This window comes from Cebus imitator, unplaced genomic scaffold, assembly GCF_001604975.1.
Source record: "Cebus imitator isolate Cc_AM_T3 unplaced genomic scaffold, Cebus_imitator-1.0 Scaffold806, whole genome shotgun sequence".
In the NCBI taxonomy this organism is placed as follows: domain Eukaryota; kingdom Metazoa; phylum Chordata; class Mammalia; order Primates; family Cebidae; genus Cebus; species Cebus imitator.
Genome location: NW_016108121.1, coordinates 242373 through 261523, shown reverse-complemented (window position 1 = coordinate 261523; position 19151 = coordinate 242373). Strand labels below are relative to the sequence as shown.

The 19151-nt window shown below is 51.9% G+C and overlaps 1 protein-coding gene across 1 annotated transcript in view; it reads right to left on the bottom strand.

Moving 5' to 3' along the window:
• The window catches only part of ATP10A (ATPase phospholipid transporting 10A (putative)), a 161642-nt gene that overhangs the window by 53279 nt on the left and 89212 nt on the right, over nt 1-19151 (bottom strand). The window contains exons 3-5 of the mRNA XM_017520159.1: nt 11525-11610; nt 1150-1256; nt 273-404 (exon numbers count right to left, since the gene is read on the bottom strand). Of these exons, the coding sequence (XP_017375648.1) occupies nt 273-404; nt 1150-1256; nt 11525-11610 (325 nt within the window). The remainder of the gene's footprint in view (nt 1-272; nt 405-1149; nt 1257-11524; nt 11611-19151) is intronic.

The following is a 19151-nucleotide window of genomic DNA, read 5'->3' as shown; positions in this document are numbered from 1 at the left end:
GCTCGCTGCAATCTCTGCCTCTCAGGTTCAAGTGATTCTCCTGCCTCAGCCTCCCGAGTAGCTAGGACTACAAGCATGAGCCACCATGCCTGGCTAATTTTTTTTTTTTTTTGTATTTTTAGTAGAGACAGGGTTTCATCCTGTTGGCCAGGATGGTCACGAACCCCTGACCTGAAGTGACCCGCCCACCTGAGCCTCCCAAAGTTCTTGGATTACAGGCATGAGCCACCGGCCTGGTTCCCGCTCATTTCCAATCTGTCCGGGAAACTTACCAACCGCTGAACACAGAGACATGCAAACAAGGAGCAGCACACACCAGAGAACGTCGCAGTTCATCTGCCTCTCTAGCTTGCTTCTCTTGTAGCGGGGCCCACTGTTGTTCAGCAGAGCCTTGGTCTCATGTCCTGTCGGGAGGACAAAGGGACATGGTGAGTCCGAGCCTGGAGCTAAGGGACCAGCTAGCTGCACTGGAGGCGTGGAGGGAATTCCATGCCGCCATTCGCTGGTGCTTAGGTGAGAAGCTCGGTAAAATTAATCTTACTTCCTGGTGAACAGGTCTGAAAATACAATAAAATGAATTAAAGTTAATTAAATTAGTCTTATACATAGAATGACTGTGGAGAAAGAAGTGGAAAAAATAACGCTACCGTGCCAAGAAAGAACGCTTTGGGTGGAGGTACTGTTCAAAGAATTTTTGCTTTGCCTTCTTTCCATTTTCCTAGTTTTCCAAGCTTTCTACAACGGGGGAATATGTTATGCTCTTTTTTTTTTTTTTTTTTTGAGACGGAGTGTCACTTTGTCACCCAGGCTGGATGAGGTGCAGCGGCAGCATCTCAGCTCACTGCAACCTCCACCTCTCAGGTTCAATGATTCTCCTGCCTCAGCCTCCCTAGTAGCTGGGACTGCAGGCACGCTCACCACACCCCGGCTACTTTTTTTGTAGAGACGGGATTTCGTTCTGTGTTGGCCGGGCTGGTCTCAAACTCCCGACCTCAGGATCCGCCCGCCTCAGCCTCGCAAAGCGCTGGGGTTACAGGCATGAGCCACTGCGCCTGACCATGCTGCTCTCGTAATCAGAACGCAGGGAGGGAGAAGCGCCGGAGAGCACCGCACGGGCGGCAGCGGGTGGCGCCGGGTGCCCGAGCCTACCTGCGTAGACAACGATGCCGACCACCGCGTCCGTGTTCCTCAGCGTGCAGCCCCGCAGCAGCAGGTTTTCTTTACACAGCGTGGCCTTCTTCCCGTTGTCATGTATGCTGTGGAGCGACAGACAGCCCGTGTCACGTGCCGGGCATGTGCCTCATGTCTCCAGCGGCACTGCCTTGAGGAAGGAAGGCGCTGACATAGTGGAAGTGAGGGGCCACTGGGGTCTGGATTGGGAGGTGGGGCGGGGGCTCCAGGAGTGGGTGGCTCGCCCTTTGGGTCTCTGTAAGCGCTGAGACGGAGCTGCTGTCCACTACTCACTGGGCGTCCAGCAGCAGCTCGAGAGCCTGGGGTTTATTTCGCACATGGACTTGCTTTCACTCCGGGATTAACCCCCGCTGGAAAGGGCAGACCCCTAACCGGCCAAGGGAGGCTGGCTAGGTGGCGTCTGCACATCTCCTGCTCAACACAGAAACTGTGACTCCTCATCACAGCCTCAAGCTGTCACAAAAATACAAACATCTGTCTACAAAAGGGGATGACACTGGTTTCACTATTTACATCCTTTTCTCTTACAAGAAGTTACAATGTTATTAGAAATATTAATCTGTGTGGTCTGAAATGTAAATTCCATAAGACAATTCTATACATTGTTTTGCTGCTATTTGGTTTCAGAGGGACAGTCCAAGCCTAAGCTACTGGTTTTCAAACTTGTCCTCCTGGCCCGCTAAGGACCCATGCTGGCTGGGCAGCCTTGGGCTAGGACTGCACTGGGACAGATGTGGCCCCAGGAGCCAGGGACACAGGTCAACAGGGGAGGCCTTATAACCAGAACCGTAGCCCAGGCCTGCTGTCGATCTGGGCTTCCAGAGCCACAGCAGGGGCCCAGCCTAACCCACGAGGCAGGGCCACCAAGGAAGTGCCTTCCAAGAGGCCACCCGTTCACAGCCACACCCCCTCCACACACATTCCCCACTCTCACGGCCCAAAGGCTTCCGGTGCGGCTCTTAGCAGGTCACCAGGGACCCCTGCAGGCCTTTCCCTCCTGCCAACTCTTAGCCTCCGGACCAGGGAAAGGGCTCTGTCCTAGTGAAGAGGAAAAGCTAAGCAGCAAAGGCAAGGCTGAAATGCAAGCTGGGGGATGGATTTCCTACAAGTCAGTTATTTACCAACAGCAAGGGTTCTTCCGCAGAGCGGACACAGGGGGCCGCACAAGGGCTGTTCCGCCAGCACTGTGTCTACAGCTCCCTTGGCCTTTCCAAGATGGAGGGAGGTTTTCCTTTAAAGAGACATTCAAGACGGAAACCCACTTTGCCAGCCACAATATTGAGAGCCTGGCGGGCACAAGACATCCCTACGTACTAAACCCTGCTCCACGCTTGAGGAGTGAGGACACCTCCTACCGTGTGTCTCCCGTGGACTTCTCCAACGACAGCCAGCCAAAGCCACCACTGCACCCACCGGGACGGAAGAAAATAACAAATCGTCTCCAAGTTCAAGTTGTGCTTAAGGACAAACCATACACTTGATAGAAACAAGAAAGATGTTCTGCATTAAGTGTTCTTAATTGTGACATTGACTTTTGAGCAACTACTGTGATTTCTGATAAGTCCAAGCCAGACAGAAACTTGGGACCTTATGCAGGTGCACCGACCTATACAAGGCCCACACCAGAAGGACGAGCGAATGCAAAGTGGACGGGAACGCACCCCTAGATGGACAGCCCCACGTCAGAAAGGGGAGGCTGAAGAATGATGGCACCACCAGGTGCCCGGTGCCTGGGCTGGAGGCTGCCTGGGGCTTGTGAGAGAGAGAGGCCTGGCCAAGGGCGGCAGAGGCCCAGGACCACAGAGGCATGAGGCTCAGCTCCGCAGAGACGCACATAAGAACATGAGCTGTCAGCTCCCTTGTCATGGCTGAACTGCATCCCCTCAGAATTCAGCTGGTGAATCCCTAACTCCCAGGACCACAGAATATGACGGTATTTGGAGACAAGGTCTTCAAAGAGATACTAAGTTAAAATGAAGTCATTTGGCTGGAGGTGGTGGCTCACACCTGTAATCCCAGCACTTTGGGAGGCAGGGGCAGATGGATCACTTGAGGTCAGGAGTTTGAGGCCAGCCTGGTCAACATGGTGAAACCTGGTCTCCACTAAAAATACAAAAATTAGCTGGGCATGGTGGCGGGCGCCTGTAATCCCAGCTACTCAGGAGGCTAAGGCAGGAGAATTGCCTGAACTCACACGGGAGGCAGAGCTTTCCGTGATCCGGGATCGCTCCACTGCACTTCCGCCTGGGTGACAGAGCAAGACTCTGTCAAAAACAAAAAAAAGAGGTCCTTAGTGTGGGCCTTAGTCCATAGGACTAGATCCTTCTAAGAAGAGAAGGTTAGGACACAGAGACACACAGAGGGAAGAGCGTGTGAAGACACAAGGGGAAGGCATCTTGCCCTCCACAAGCCAACAGGAAAGGTCTCAGAAGCCACTAGTCTTGCAGACACCTTGATCTCATACTTCCCAGCCTACAGAACCAGGAGACAGCAAAAGTCTGTTGGTAAAGCCGCCTGGTTTGTGGCACTCTGTTTTGCTGACCCCAGCAGTCACATACATCCTTTAAAGTTGAATTAAGCCACTTAGAAGGCCTCACGCAATCCAAGTCCCCAGGTCTGCTGACTCATCAGACCTGTCTCTTCCCAATCAAACCCGGATGAGAGAAACATCGGGTGAGCACGCCGGCCATCCACTGAATGTGCCCCACGCAGGCCCCACGGGAAGCGGCAGAGTTCGCCTGATACCTCCCGCCTGTGTTTCTTCTCAGAAGGCATTACGTTTTCCTGACCTCATCTGCTGTTGGTAAGGGGCCTCATTCACCTGAGTCCCCACACCATCAGAGTTGCCAACAAGGACCCGCAACTGGGATGGTGTGGGAAGTAAAAGTTCCTAAGTTTCCCTTCTTGTTAAAGAATAAATCATAAGTGTGCTAATAACTCTTTGTGAAGCCCTATCCTATGCAGCTCTTAGACACGCCGTGCTTACAGGCACGTAGTACACTCTACGTCCTTGTACTTTAACCAAGATATCTGTGCTGGCTGTGCTCACAGGCACGTCCCAGCTCGCCATTGCTTTTACCTGTTTAGAAAAGTTTTACGTTGTGAGCCAATCGGGGTGTAGTTTAGATTGTGAGGTCTGGCTCCAGCCAACAGAGATCAGACCCAGCAGTAAGGATAATCCCAAATGCGTCAGGGATGAATATGCCTGCTTTTCCTTTGGTCAGTGTAGTCTCGTGGCAAAATGGCTGGTGAGGGTACCCTTCCTGCAGTGCAGGAAGTGAAAAAAAGTAAAAATTGCTTGCTAAGAGATCCTTTGTTGGTGCTAATTTTTCCTTGCGGCACTGGGTATCCGTTTCCAACAGGTGGGAATCCTCCCCTCCAACGCAGCGGCTCAGGGCAGCAGTGCTGGGCATCTCCTCCCTGGCCCCGGGCAGGAGCGCACAAGCCTGGGCACCAGGGACCGCAGTCTCCAAGCAGATTCCTCCCCATCGCCTCCGGCAGCCAGATCCCCAGGCCCTCCTTCCTGCCGTGCCCCAGGTGGTGGCTCCACAGTGGGTCCCTGGTGGACCTTGACTCCTCCCTCATTTTACATCCATTCAACCTCGTCTGCACATTAACCTCTTCTGTGGCTGTTTCTTTAATCTGTTCCCCCTTCCCTCTAGCTCCCTGCAGCTCTGTTCTGGTTCAGGCGTCTGCATTTCTCTGCTGGAGCCTGCAACACAGCTGCAGAGGCCTGGGTTCCTGCTCACACGGGCACTGGGGCAGTCGAGCATGCACCTGTGATGCTCCCTGCAGGGCTCCTCACTGCTCCGGCTTGACGCAGGCCCACCTGCTCTGCAGCCCCTGCTTGGTCCACAGAAGGGGTGGCTTCTGGCGTTTTCTGCCCCAGCCACCCTCACACAGGACGCTCTGTCTGTTCTGTGCTGGCATCTGCCTGAGAGAGCTCAGGGGCTGCCGCCTTCAGGGCGGTCCTGCACACCACACTCCCAGTCCCTCCTGCCAGGCCGACCCCCAGCACTCCTTCTGCCTCCATGTCTCCACTTCCAAACATGAGCTGCTCACGTGCTATCCACTGCACACCCCAGTGCCCACCTCAGAGCCTGGCAAACGGTGAAGGCTGCCTGGCCCTTGGTTTTGAGCTGGGTCCATCCAGTGTGGATGACAGGAAGGACACTGGAGGAGTGGCTGAAAGTGAGAAAAGGCGGAGTCGGCGGGGCACGGTGGCTCACACCTGGAATCCCAACACTGGGAGGCTGAGGGGGAAGGATTGCTGGAGGCCAGGAGTTAGAGACCAGCCTGGCCGACATGGCGAAACCCTATTTCTACTAAAAATACAAAAAAAAAAAAANTTTTTTTTTTTCCTTTTAGAGAAGGGGTCTTGCGAATTTTCCAGGCTTTCTTGAGCTCCTGGCCTCAAGTGATCCTCCCACTTTGGCCTCCCAAAGCACTGGGACTATAGGTGTGGGCCAATAAGTCCAAATCTGGGTGTGGGCCAGGTGGTTCTGATGTTGGGTCTGTACCTGAAAAGCCATCTCGAATACTGTCTGCACCTACTGCTGCTGCTGACAGATGTTAGAAGGCAAACCTGCCCGGTCATGGGGAATTCCCTTGGGCAGTATTCAGATTCCAAACCTCATCCCTAGGAGGAGGATTTGTTACTTTTAAACAATTCTTCAGATGAGTCTTCCATGATCAGGTAAGTTTGGGAAACACAGTTCATTGGTTCCGAAACGTTGCTGAACATCAGAATCACCTGGGGAGCTGATCCTACTCCACAGCAATTAAATCAGAAGGTCTGGGGATGCATCTGGGCACAGTAGCTCACACCTATAATCCCAGCACTCTAGGAGGCCGAGGCAGATGGATCACTTGAGGCCAGGAGTTGGAGACCAGCCTGATCAACATGGAAAAACCCCCTTCTCTACAAAAAATACAAAAATTAGCAAGGCGTGGTGGCGCATGCCTACAGTCCGAGCCACTCGGGAGGCTGAGGCATGAGAGTCGTTTGAGCCCAGGAGGTGGAGGCTGCAGTGAGCCAGGATTGCACCACTGCACTGCAGCCTCGGCCACAGACCTAGACTCCATCTAAAAAAAAAAAAAAAAAGAAAGAAAAAAGACAAGACAAGACAGGGAGTTTATTCCGTGCTCCCTGCGAGAGAGACAGCACTGGCTGGCAGTGTCACCCGACCAGGGCTATGAGTGTCCCCAGGCATCTCCCTGGTCATGAGTCCCTGAGCCACTGTTCCCCAAGGGGCCTCATGGCAGTGACTGCTCAGCGGCTACTAATTCAGTGTCTGCCCTGTCCCCAATGTGTCCCCGACACCCACCCACTCCAGCAGAAAGACCTTAGCAAAGATGTGCCCTTAGCAAACATCCCTCCTCATCTATGTGCACTGAAGTACCCAGTCTATTTCCTACATGGATCCTGACTGAGAGGAAGGAATGATAGGCAATTCCTTCCACTGTCAGATCCTGGGCAGAATTTTCTTTAATAAGATGCTCAGGTTTCTGTTTATCTAAAAAAGTAAGTGTGGAAATTACCAAATTGTTTTGTGCTGATGTTCCAATATTTTTAAGACATAAATCTGTCAATTAAAGGTGAGGAGTTGAAATTAAAACATTCCAGTTTTAATGAGTCTAGTTGATGCAGTTCATTTACTGCTTGGTCTCTGGCAGTAAGGACATCTGGATATAGCCCACACAAGGCTCCAACCAGACACCGGGCTGGAGGGGGCACGGACTGTGACAGGTCTGTGTTAGTGACGGCCCTGCTGCCTTTACTAACCATGTTCTCCGGAGGGTGTCCTCCACCAGGGTGGAGAGCCTACCCCAAAACGCAGCTGGTGCTCGTGCCAGCCCTATGTTGTTGTAAAAGGCTCCAGCTCAGATCCCTGCTCTGTGGGGCCTGTGCGCTAAGAAAGGAGAGCAGGGCTGGCTCTATTTGTATCTGATAAAATAGACTAAGTCAAAAGCTGCCCTAAGAGACAAAAAAGAGTCAATTAGGCAGGAGGACATAACCGTTATAAATATGCGTGCATCCAGTATCAAAGCACCCCAGCACAGAAAGCAAACATCAACGATCTGAAAAGAGAACAAAGGAACCAGCTCTACAATGTGAGATGGAATTTGACATCGGATGACCAATACACCAGCCAACCTCTTTGCTTTATTCTTTAGAGGAAAGTGCAAATGTTCCATTGATTTGCGGTCACCACAATCAGCAGGGGCAGCCTGAGCCAGGTGTCTGGGTGTCCGTTCACAGGAGGCCTCCTCTGGGCGATGGCAAAGGGCAGGGGCTGGCCAGTGAGCGCTGGGAGAGGCTGGAGAAGGTGGGGAATGACATCCCTTCCAGATCCTGACTCTGAAGATTTCATTAGGGCTTCACCGTGCGGGGATCCTTCCAAAGAATGTGGCCTTAAAGGGCACTTGAATAATGAGACCCCGAGCACTGTTTCTCTGCCAGCTTGAGACATAGTTCACACCCTCTAATGTTCACTCATTTAAAGTTCATACAGTTCTGTGCTTCGTTTTGTTGTTTTTCAGGTAGGGTCTCGCTCTGTCGTCAGACTGGAGTACAGTGGTGGGACTGCAGCTCACTGCAGTCTGGGTCTCCTGGGCTCAAGCCATCCTCCCTCCTCATCCTGCTGAGTTTCTGTGACTACAGGTGTGCACCACCACACCAGGCTCATTTTTTTGTGCGTGTGGTTTTTGTAGAGACAAGGTCTCAGGACATTGTCCATGCTGGTCTTGAACTCCTAGCCTCAAGTGATATTCCCATCCAGGCCTCCCAAAGGATTTCAGGCGTAAGCCACTGCACAGCCTAGTTTTTGTTTTTTTTTTTTGTTTTTGTATCGTCAGAGTTCTACAACTTCCACCACCAGCTAATACGAGAACACTTTCTTCTTTAAGGCCAGGTCTTGCTCTGTCTCCCAGGATGGAGTACGCTCACGGTGCACGGCAATCTCTGCCTCCCCTACTCAAACGATCCTCCCACATCAGCCTCACAGGTAGCTGGGACTACAGGAGTGCACCACCGTGCCCGGCTGATGAGAGCATTTTCATCATGCTGGAAATAAACTCTAGACCATGCGCAGTCCCTTCCCATTCCTGTCTCACCCCACACCCCCAAACCCCCAAACCCTGGCAACTGCCAATCCACTCTCTATGTCTAAGATTCCTCTACCGGGAGCATTCCACAGGTGACACGTTCTAATCCATATCGTCTTCATGTACACTCCTTCACCTGACTGTCAGGTCTGCCTGTGAGGCTCACGGGGCAATGATACCTCCAGGGTCAGGAGAAGTCCAGGGCTCAGAAGGGCAGAGCAACTTTCCCAAGGCCACCTCCCAGGGAAGAGGGAGAGCCTATATTCAGACTTGGGTCTTCTTGCTACAAACCCCAAGCTGAGTTCTGTTCTCCAAGGGCAAACAGTTCATGTTTCAAGTTGGGAATGGCTGGTCGGAAAGGGAGCACATGTGCCGGCATTCCTGGGCTCTGTGCCGTGAAGGAGCCACCTGGCAGCGCTGCCTCATGGAGGCTGGAGGGAGGCCCGTGGAGGAGGCAGACCAGCCGACCAGGGCACAGGCTCTGCGGCTGAAGTGCTTCCAGGCCTGGACAGCAGATCCACCTCCCAGCTTAGCGCCCTGCCTGGGCATCAGGACCGGTACCAGCTTAGTGCCCTGCCTGGGCATCAGGACCGGTACCAGCTTAGCGCCCTGCCTGGGCATCAAGACTGGTATGGGTTTGAGACCTTTGTCTTTGCTTGAGACGGACCTCGATACCAGGCCCTACCAGAGGGAGCATGCCTACCTGAGGGAGCACTGCAGCCCCAGGGAGCACTCCTGCCCAGGATTCTTCCTCACTGTGAGGCTGCCCCAGTCCTCTCCAGGCTGATGGTCTGGCCCAGGGCTGCTCCCTCCGGCTGTACCCCACAGTCACGGGCGGAGGTATTAACGCACTGCTGCTCCACCTCTAGAGAGCCCTCCTGACTTATCTGGCTGGGAGAGGGGCCGTCCACACCCTGACAACCCTGTGGCAAGTCCAAAACACGCTGGCTGGTGAAGACGGCAAACCACAGTTAAAGAGGGTCAGGTGTGCAGGTGCCTGAACTGGCTGTGCCCACACAGACCCAGACAGTGCCTGTGCCCAGGCTACAGGACTCCACCAGGGTTGGACGATGGGTGGTGTAGGCAAGGAGACGGCATGGCATGAGTGGGGGCAGAGCAGGAAAGGCTCGCATGCTGGGAGAGCTGCTCTTCTCAGGCAACGTGCTGGCGAGGGCACCACGTGACACCGCCTGATGGCGGCACAGGCTGGAGAAGTCCCGGTGGGCCTGGCTGGCTGGCTGTGGGCAGATGGCACCCACTCCACAGGCGTCCTCCATAGCACCCACTGTGAGTGTAGCCACTTGGCTGGTACTCAGCCTCTCGACGGCCTCGGCTAAGACTCCTGTCCCCGTCACACTGCTAGAGACAGTGGCTGAGCGATACAATGTCCCTCCTGCCTCCTGCGCCAGACCCTGTCCCTCTCATCCACCCCAGCAGCGGGCGGTCACCTTCCCTGGGCTCTGTGGGCTCCAGTGCGCTGCAGACCTTCCTATCTGTCCCCGCGGTGCCACCACGGCCAGGCCTCGCCCTGTCACACCAAGGTCAACGAGGCAGGAGTGCGGTCTTCAGAGGTGAAAGTTGATCCCTTATGTATTTTTTTGGTGGAGCTGGCACCCCAAAATTACTCCATGAGCAGAGATACCATTGAACATTGTCCGGAGACTGCCGCGCCCCACCCTTCACAAGGGTTGTTCCAGGTCCGGATGTCTAGAAACCCAGCACCTGCTCTCTGCAGCCGCCTCGCACCTGGGAATGCCCAGCAGTGCTGAGGATGGTGCCCTGCACACAAGCTCCTGGGGCGAGGGATCAAGGAGGCCGGGGGAAGAGGCCCAGGAGTCAAGAAAGACCTGAAAAGCCACAGGACACGGTTTGTGCCTGGTGAGTTGAGTATTCCCTCCCCAGATCGTAGGGGTTACATGCTCACATTTTGTTGAGTTTCACCCTGCTTTAATTGGCTCCTTTAAGGGGTAATTTAACATTCTGTCTGTCTGATTCTCAGATAATAAGAGCAATTCCAGTGGGTGACGGGGCCATCGCTTGGCTGCAGGCAAATTTCAGCTTTTGCCTTGCACAGTTCACTTCCGCTGGGTCATCCCTAGCCCTACCGCCTGCCACTGTGTGCCGGGCACAGGCAGCAACACCGGAGGTGCTGGCAAATCAGAAGACTCAAACTTATACTGAAAGTTCTCAGAAACGGGGCCGCTTTCAGAAGGAGAGCACCCCCACACCCTCGTGTGCCTGTGGGGAGGCCACTGCCTGGGCCACTCAGTGGCTGCAGGCGTCAGCAGTCCACGCCCTGCCTCAGAGCAGGACAGCACCAGGAGGCGGCCCCACGGGCTGCAGGGGAGTGGGCTGAGCCCTCGGGAGGTGGCTGTGGCGTGGCAGCTGGAACAGGGTCAGAGGGCAGTAGAACATCACGTGCGCCATGCCCCGTCACAGGCTTGCTCTCCAGGAGACCAACTGCAGGGGCCCAGGCAGGCTACTCAGGAACTCTGTCCTGGCAATGCCTAATTCTCTTCCATGTTGCCCCCATGCCACTGACCACACACACACACTCCGATTATTATGGAAATTTCCAGACACGAAGGTGGCCTTTGCTACTCCCTAACATGTGGCTTCAGCAGGCACCAGCACGGGGCCAGGCCTGCGCCCTGATCTACCTGTCTTTCCGTTTCAGAGCAGAAAGGGGCTGGCCTACTAGACACGCTCGAGGTTATGCTTATTTGTTCTAATTGTCCCTCTTTCCCGCTAACTAGAATGAAATAAACACAAAGGCAGGAACTTCTGTTTTTTCAGTTTATCACGTTACATCCGGAGCCTTGAATGGGCCCCACACGTGGTAGGTATCAATAGATACTTGTTGAGTGACGGGTGGAAGCATGCATCCATGAAATTCCACCTGGCCCACTCCTGCTTCCACATAACGAGGCCACGTGTGGTCAGCTACACGTGCCTGGCCACACCCATCACCTTCCCTGGGCCTGCTAGAGGGAGGAAAAGCGGGACCTCCTCCTCACAGATAGTAGCAGCAAGCTTCTACTGACAGCAGGCTCTGACCCACCAGTTCCAAAAGCAGCCAGGAAGGCTCAGGTGCGGGCCAACGTTCCCAAACAGCTAGACAATGTGGCCAAGCGTTCAATGCATGCTTCATAAGTGAGCGTGTGTACACACCTGTCTACACGGTCACCAAACAGGAGGATGGGCGAGGCCGACACGTGATACTCACATGCAGCCGCGAAAGCGAGTCAGGTCGTTGTTCGGCTTCTCGCATTCAATCACACTGGTGAACGTCAAAGGATTGAACTCGGAGACCTGAAGTAATAGCACAGAGAGACACATCAGGAAATCGGGCTCAGGAAATCGGGCTCAGGCAGGCCCGCTCTGAAAGGCACCTGTTTTTCTGTCTCACATCCACGGCAGGCAGATTTCACAGGGAAGAACTCCACCTAAGAATCTCTGTGGAAAGCCCAGGCACCCATCTTCTCCGTTTTCTAGTAAGTTAATTGCTTTATGAAGAGTGAATATTGCGGGACCAGTGCTGGCTACTGGCTGGTGAGTCCGTGGAAATGACTGCAGCCCTGTTGCTACATGAGGGAACAGGAGAGAAAGCGAAGGCCACCAATGAAGGAAATGGGTGGGTGAGTTTCAAGACACGCGGCTCGTGCCCATTTCTACACAGACTTAGAGAAGCAAATCCCACCTGGAAAACAGGACCTCATAATAAAATCCTATTTTTAATGTACACTACATGATCTTCACGGATCTTTGATGAAAAAGACTTAACTAGCCAACGTGGGAACCAACGATTTCTTTAGCATTCTGCTCAATTAAAAAAAAACCTGACGACTCACCACAAAAATGTCTTTAGAATTTTTCCATTGATAGATATAACACAGCCTGCTCATACGAAAGGCTTAGGAGTGGGGGGAAGGAGGAAGAAGGGAGAGAAATAGAGTAAGCCTTTAGCATGAATGAGTACAATTAGTGGATTTCTTTTTGATCAGCTCTCTGGTCAGGCCTGCCACTCTGCTTGATGCGTCAAGTGTCTGTTCACACACACAGAAAGTGAAGGTGGTTAAAAGTCACAGAAATGGCATAAGCATTGTTGACACCACCCCAGGTAACTCTGACTCTGCCACATCCACACACTTCGCTGTACAGAATATAGCCGGAAAGGTAATCACTCAACCCTCACTTCCTGCTGTTTCCCAGCGTAAAGCGTGCATGAAAAGGAGGACACGCTGGATAATCATAGCTCGAGTCAATAACTGAAATTGAAATGCTATTTTAAAAGACTCTCCTCGAAGCTTAATTAGCCATCAGTCTCTCCTCTCCTTGGACTGAAATGGCCTCTCGCTCTATTTCCAGAGCGAGGCTCTGTTTCAAGGAGTCTTGTGTTTATTTAAAGCCTGTGCATTATCTTGAAGCCAGTGGATGGCTTTTTCCAGGGCAGACATTTGCAGATACAAAGTACAGGATGGCCATGAAGGGAGCAGGATCCAGAGAACACCAGGATTATTCTTGGCAGATGATGAGGGTAGGACTTAAAATATTCTGTCTGTTTATTTTTCTTTCTCTCTAAGAAAAATGTCATGGGCATGGCTCAGGAACAGTAGGACATTCTGTTTCTGGGACTTCAGAGTTGTGTCTGTAATGTTCTACCAACAGTCCCGTGCCCCGGGGATTGTGTGCAGGGCAGGTCCCCGGCACGGGACGCCTGGCTTCCTCTGCTTCCTCCTGGGACTGGGGAGGATTTGGAGGAGTTTTAGAATCAGAGGGATCTGTAGAGACGGGTATGGGCTGAATGGAGCCCCCTCATCTACTCGTATGTTGATTCCTAACCACACGTAGCTCAGAATGTGCCCTTACTGGGAGATGAAGCCTTTAAAGAGGTAACTACGTTAAAATGAGGTCATCGTCTGGACCATGACCCTGCAAGACTGGAGGCCTCATACAAAGAGAAAATCAGGACACAGAGACACACAGAGGGAAGATCACGCACGACACAGGGAGAAGCCAAGAAGAGAGGCCTCAAAGGAAACCACCTGCTGACCCCTTCATCCTGACATCCAGCTTCCAGACCTGTGAGAAAATGAACTTCCACTGCTGAAGCAGCCCAGTCTGCGGTGCTTCATTACAGCCATCGCAGAGGCCCTCTTTGAGTTCCTCCTTTAAAAGGCATTTCATATCCAGAGCACACCTTCTGGATGAGGAAAATACATTGGTCATGTCTAACAACAGGCAGTAAGGCAACACGCCTCACTGGGAAATATATGGACTTGTCCTCCATTCCCTCATCTCTACCCCTGCCTCACACCACACCAGCTTTGCGGTCATGCCTGAGAGGTATCCATCAGTCAGACGTTTGTCAACCTGCCCCCCGAGCCCAGACAGAGGTAGAGGCCCCTGATTCACCCTTCTGTTCTGAGCACATGAACTCCATTCTTCTTAAAAGGTAGATATCCCAAGGCAGGCAGATCACAAGGTCAGGAGTTCGAGACCATCCTGAATAACATGGTGAAACCCCATCTCTACTAAAAAGACAAAAAATTAGCTGGGCATGGTAGCACATGCCTGTAATCCCAGCTACTCAGGAGGCTGAGGCAGAATTGCTTGAACCCGGGAGGCGAGGTCTGCAGTGAGCCAAGATTGCACCATTGCACTCCAGCCTGGGAGACAGAGCGAGACTCCCTCTCGAAAAAAAAAAAAAAAAAAAAAAAGGTAGATATCCAACTGGGGAAGAAGAAGGAGTTCAAGGGATGGACGGTGGTGATGGCTGCACAACAATGTGAATTCAGTTAAGGCCACTGAGCTGTACACTCTCAAATGACGGCAATGCTAACGCTCACGTTCTGCATATTTTGTTGTGATAAGAAATTTCACTATGGCCATGCCACCCTGAATGCATCCAGTCTTGTCTGATCTTGGAAGCAAAGCAGGGTCAGTATTTAGTTGGGAGACAGAATTTAAACATTTTAAAGCAGATATAAACAAACTCTGAGAATTGACTGGGAAGAAATGAAATAATCTTCAAGTTGAACATAGATGAGAAATCCGGGACCTTTCAGTCCAATTGCCTTGATGGCAATTCCTGAGGGCACCACCATTCTGATTGTCATCACCATCAACGTCATTATGAGTCTCGGGGGCTTGCTAAATGCCAGGCACTATGCCTAGTGCCCGCCTACTACCCTACAACCCTGCTAGAAAGCCAGCTTTTGCATCACCCTGAACTTAGGATCTTTAAGTACCATGCCCAAGGTCACAGTGGCCTTGGAGTGACTGACTGGAGCTTCCTTGGCCTCTGACAGATCAGCTCAGTCATCAACCAAACCCAGAGAGACAATCTGGCATTAATGGGAAAAGACTGTGCAAATGAGCCAGAAAGTGTGTAACAGATTCTATAGAAACGTCCCAAAATGTTTAAATTATTTTGTAAATTTTGAGATGGAGCTTCGCTCCTGTCACCCAGGCTGGAGTGCAGTGGCATGATCTTGGCTCACTGCAACCTCCACCTCCTCAGTTCAAGCGATTCTCCTGCCTCAGCCTCCTGAGTAGCTGGGATTACAGGCACCCACCATCACGCTAGCTATTTTTTTTTTAATTTTTAGTAGAGACAGTGTTTTGTCACGTTGGCCAGATTGCTCTCAAACTCCTGACCTCGGCTGATCCACCCACCTTGGCCTCCCAAAGCGCTAGGATTATAGGTGTGAGCCACCACGCCCGACCTACATTGCTTTTTAAAGTTTGAAGTTTCCAAAATTTAAGTTTTAATGTTTTGAAAACACACTTCAGTTCAATGTACCCTGATCTGATCATAGCTACTCTCTTCCCATCTTCAGCAAGGACCACGGATGTGGGCTCAGCAGAGCCTACCCAAAACCAAATAATCAGGAGCCTGGGGACCTGGTGCTAGTTCTTCTGATTGATAAACATGAGACTTCTGGCAAGTGAAGAGAGCACATTTGGACTCGGATCTCCAAGGTCTCTGCAGCCCTGTAAGTCCACAATTCTGTAGGATGCAGAGGTGGTTCCCATTCATCCCTGTGCTTGAGACAACAGACTCACTACTGCGGAAACAGCAACACCTGCAAGAGTGCCGCCCGCATATGCCAGCTTCCAGCTGAAGCACTGCCCTCCGCAGCTCTGCCACAGCACCCCAGCATCTCGATGAAAGGAAGCTGACAATGTGAAGGGTGCACCTGCAGCAGAGCAGCGTGTTCAAATAAATATCTCACTGGCCAGAAAGTAAGTGCTCATAGCTTCTGTTATCTTACAAATATTTCTGAAGCTTCTTTGGACAAAGTGAAATGCCTTTACTAGGTGGAAAAAAAGAGGCAGAACAGTGGTGCAAAGAGAGCCCTCCAGCTCTGCCCTTGAACTTGTGTTTCTGCTAGAAACTGCAGCAGCAGGTACTCCAGGGACACCCAGAGCCCCGTGGTGTGCTTCCGCTTCCTCCCAATGCCTGGCACCTCCTCCAGGTAGAACAGCTGTGTCCCCTCTTCAGCCGTACGGGGGAGGCATGTGTCTAATTCAGCAGTGCCCAGATTGCTACTTGAATGAATGCTTTGATTCACAGGAGAGATTCTGTTACCAACCCTGTATTTCACATTTACATTAAGTGAATTACTACTAAGTACTCAACAAAAGCAAATACAGATGTCTTCCTATCTTGAAACAGAAGCAGTGGTATTGGAAAGGGCATTTATAATCCATTAAAGAGGATACTGTTACTTTTTTTTCCTATCATAAAAAAAGTAAAGACATTTCCACTGCTTCAGCCATGGGTGAACACACAGCACAGGTGCACAGTGGAGTCATTTGTAGGTTGGCTGCCAGCAGGTGGAAATCTCCAAGTGGGGCCATCTGTCTGGGTCTCTAGATGATGTGGGCAGAAAGAAGCCTGGTGAGGGAACACAGTGCAAGGGTGGCACCTGCCAGCCAGGCAGGGCCGCCACCTGCATCAGAGAGAAGACATGGAAAACACACACGCTCCCCTGTCCTCTGCATCGGACCCCGTTCTGAAAACACCTTTTGCGCCACCTGTCATAATATTTCTAGGTCACAAGGAGGTTGAGGTCCCCCTGGTTCACCTCCAGCCTTGACGTCACGCCTGGACATGGTCCCCAAAGCCTCTCAGTGGACGAACACAGTACTTCTGCCTACCCGGCTTTGGTCTCGCCGCCTGCTGCCTGCCTGTTTGTCCCTGGACTGAATGATTCCCCCGTCTGATCACAAAAGTATTCTACCTTATCAAAGCCTTGGTGACAGCTTCCTCCCTACAGGAGGAAATCCTCATCCCATGCAGCAGCAAAGCTCTGCCCAGGGTCACGGCACTGACCTCCTCAGCTGCCACCCCTCCCAGTGCCCATTCCTGCCATGCAGGGAATGCTGAGCAGGCCCAGACCTTTCCGGATGACTTCCTTTGGCTTCTCATCCTATAGCATCAGGTGAAGAGCGCTTCATTTAGCATTTCAGGATGTTGTCTTTTCTGGAGAAGCCTTCCTGACAGCCACCTGGTAGGGCAGGCAGGTGCCACAGCTCCAAACTTGCTCGGCCCCTACGCAGGCATCACACCCTGTGCTTCCTGGGTGTGGCTGGAGCTGGTTCCCATCCCTCCTTCACTAGACCACAGGTACTCTGTGTCCTGGATACCATGACAGTGCCTGGCACACACACGGTCAGAGGTGATGAATGCTTATTTCAGAAGGATCTTGTGTGCCACAAGCTTCCAAATCACTCCAGAACTCTGTGCTGGGCTCTTGGAGACCCAGAGTCCCTGCCTGCCACACCATCTGCCAAGAGGCACTGGTGAGGTTTCTCCACTTGAATGAATGCTTTGATTCACAGGAGGGATTCAACTATGCATTTGGGAATGCATAGTTCCTCTTTTTTTTTTTTTTGACAGACTCTCACCCTGTCGCCTAGGCTGGAGTAGAGCGGTGCAGTCTTGGCTTACTGCAACCTCCAAATCCCGGGTACAAATGATTCTCCTGCCTTGACCTCCTGAGCAGCTGGGACTACAGGAACCCACCACCACACCTGGCTAATTTTTGTATTTTTAGTAGAGAAGGGGTTTCACTGTGTTGGTCAGGCTGGTCTCGAACTCCTGACCTCAGATGATCCATTACCTTGGCCTCCCAAAGTGCTGGGATTACAGGTGTGAGCCACCGCGCCCAGCCCATAGTTCCTCTTTTTAAAGTGTGAGCACTTTTCCTCTGGCGGCAGAATAAAGTGATTTCTTCACAGCCTCTAGTCTGTCCCCTTAGCTCCTTACTCATTGATCATGGATAAAGAATACCTGAATTAAATTAAGCAAAGCATTTTTATCCAACTTAATGGAATATTATTAGTACTATTTGCATTTTGCATTTCAGTCTGATTTGTATTTACCACTGGACAGTCAGTGCCGTGGAAATTCAAAGGAGGGCGGATGGCCCGATCCCAATACCGAATGAATGAGTTGATTTACTTTTTCACTGCCAAGGCTGTACTGTCAAGTGAACACTTTCAATTTGCTAACCTGAAACAGCAAAGTAGTCTGTCTTGTCCACCACGGTCTCCCTGGACACCTAGTGGGTACTCAGTCAGTTATTCATTGAATAAATAATACCCAAGTGAAAGTGTCCTGGTGGCAAGAGACACGAAATGTACAAGGAAACTTAAAGTGATAATGTCTCCAGGTTCCACAGATTCAGTGTCACTCCAGGACCTTGTGCCCCAAGGCAAATGCTGAATAAAAATGACCATGAAACCCATTTAGACAGCAATGTCGTCTATAACAGTGGTGTCTGTGACTGTATTAGTTAAGATGTCCTAAATATGGAAGCGGTAAGTAGGGTGGCCCAGCCACTCCTGACAGGACACTCCACTGCACGTCACACAGTTCGTGACGGACTCCGTGAGTGCCGTGTCCCTGCCTGACATTGTCCCTCATCACAGGGACAATGAGGACCGGGTGGCATCCGGGCCTCCGCAGTCTTCTTTCAGAATCAACGTCACACACGTCCACAGGTGGCTTCCAGGAGGCTCATGCCTGGGAGAAACTGATCAAGGGGTGTCTGGGTTCTGTCTGCTTTTCCTAACTGCAGATTTTCCTGCTGTAAGCAGGAGTGTCAGAGATCAAGCGGTCCTCCTTTAGTTTCTGAGCAGAAAGCCAGCTTTTCCCTTGTTCAATTCTAGTCGGAACCAGGTGCCAGCCCTCCCTCCCTTTCCTGCCTTTCGTCTTTTGTTCCCTTGCCTCCTGACTGCTGCACAGGCGAAAAGCCTCTGTAGACAGTGGTAAAATCCAAAGGCTCACAGTGCTGGGTTAGAGTTTGAAGTCTCAAAATCAAAACGTTTTCTTTCTCTCCTGGCCCCGAGCACTCCATGCTGTTTCAGTGGGCTGTGGCTGCCAGCAAAGCCTTGGTTTCTCCTCTGTCAAATGCACCTAAGAGTACCTAAGAACTGGCTGTGCATGCAGGCAGTAGGTAATGAAAGCTGTTTCACAGAACACCAAATTCAAACCGAGATCAGGGCTGCTCGTTAAAATTGCCCTCTTGAATGTATCTGTACGTAATCCAACAGGGTGCCCCTGCATGAGTCCCGCCTGCAGCCGTTCTGCTGAGCTAGTCCGCATAGCCCGGTGCACGTCAGCCTGTCTGCTTCCACAGCCACAGGCCTCTTACTGCCTTTGCCATCACTACAGGTAGGGTGATGGTGTGAGCAGAGGCTTGGCTGCAGGGTGTGAACGTGTCAGGTTTCAGAGATCACCGAGTAGATAGCCTTGCTGGAGGAAAGGTGCTCTCTCTCTGCACAGCACAGCTGGGGTCTGGAGCCTCAGAGTATTTATAATGAAAGGGATCCTACAGGCA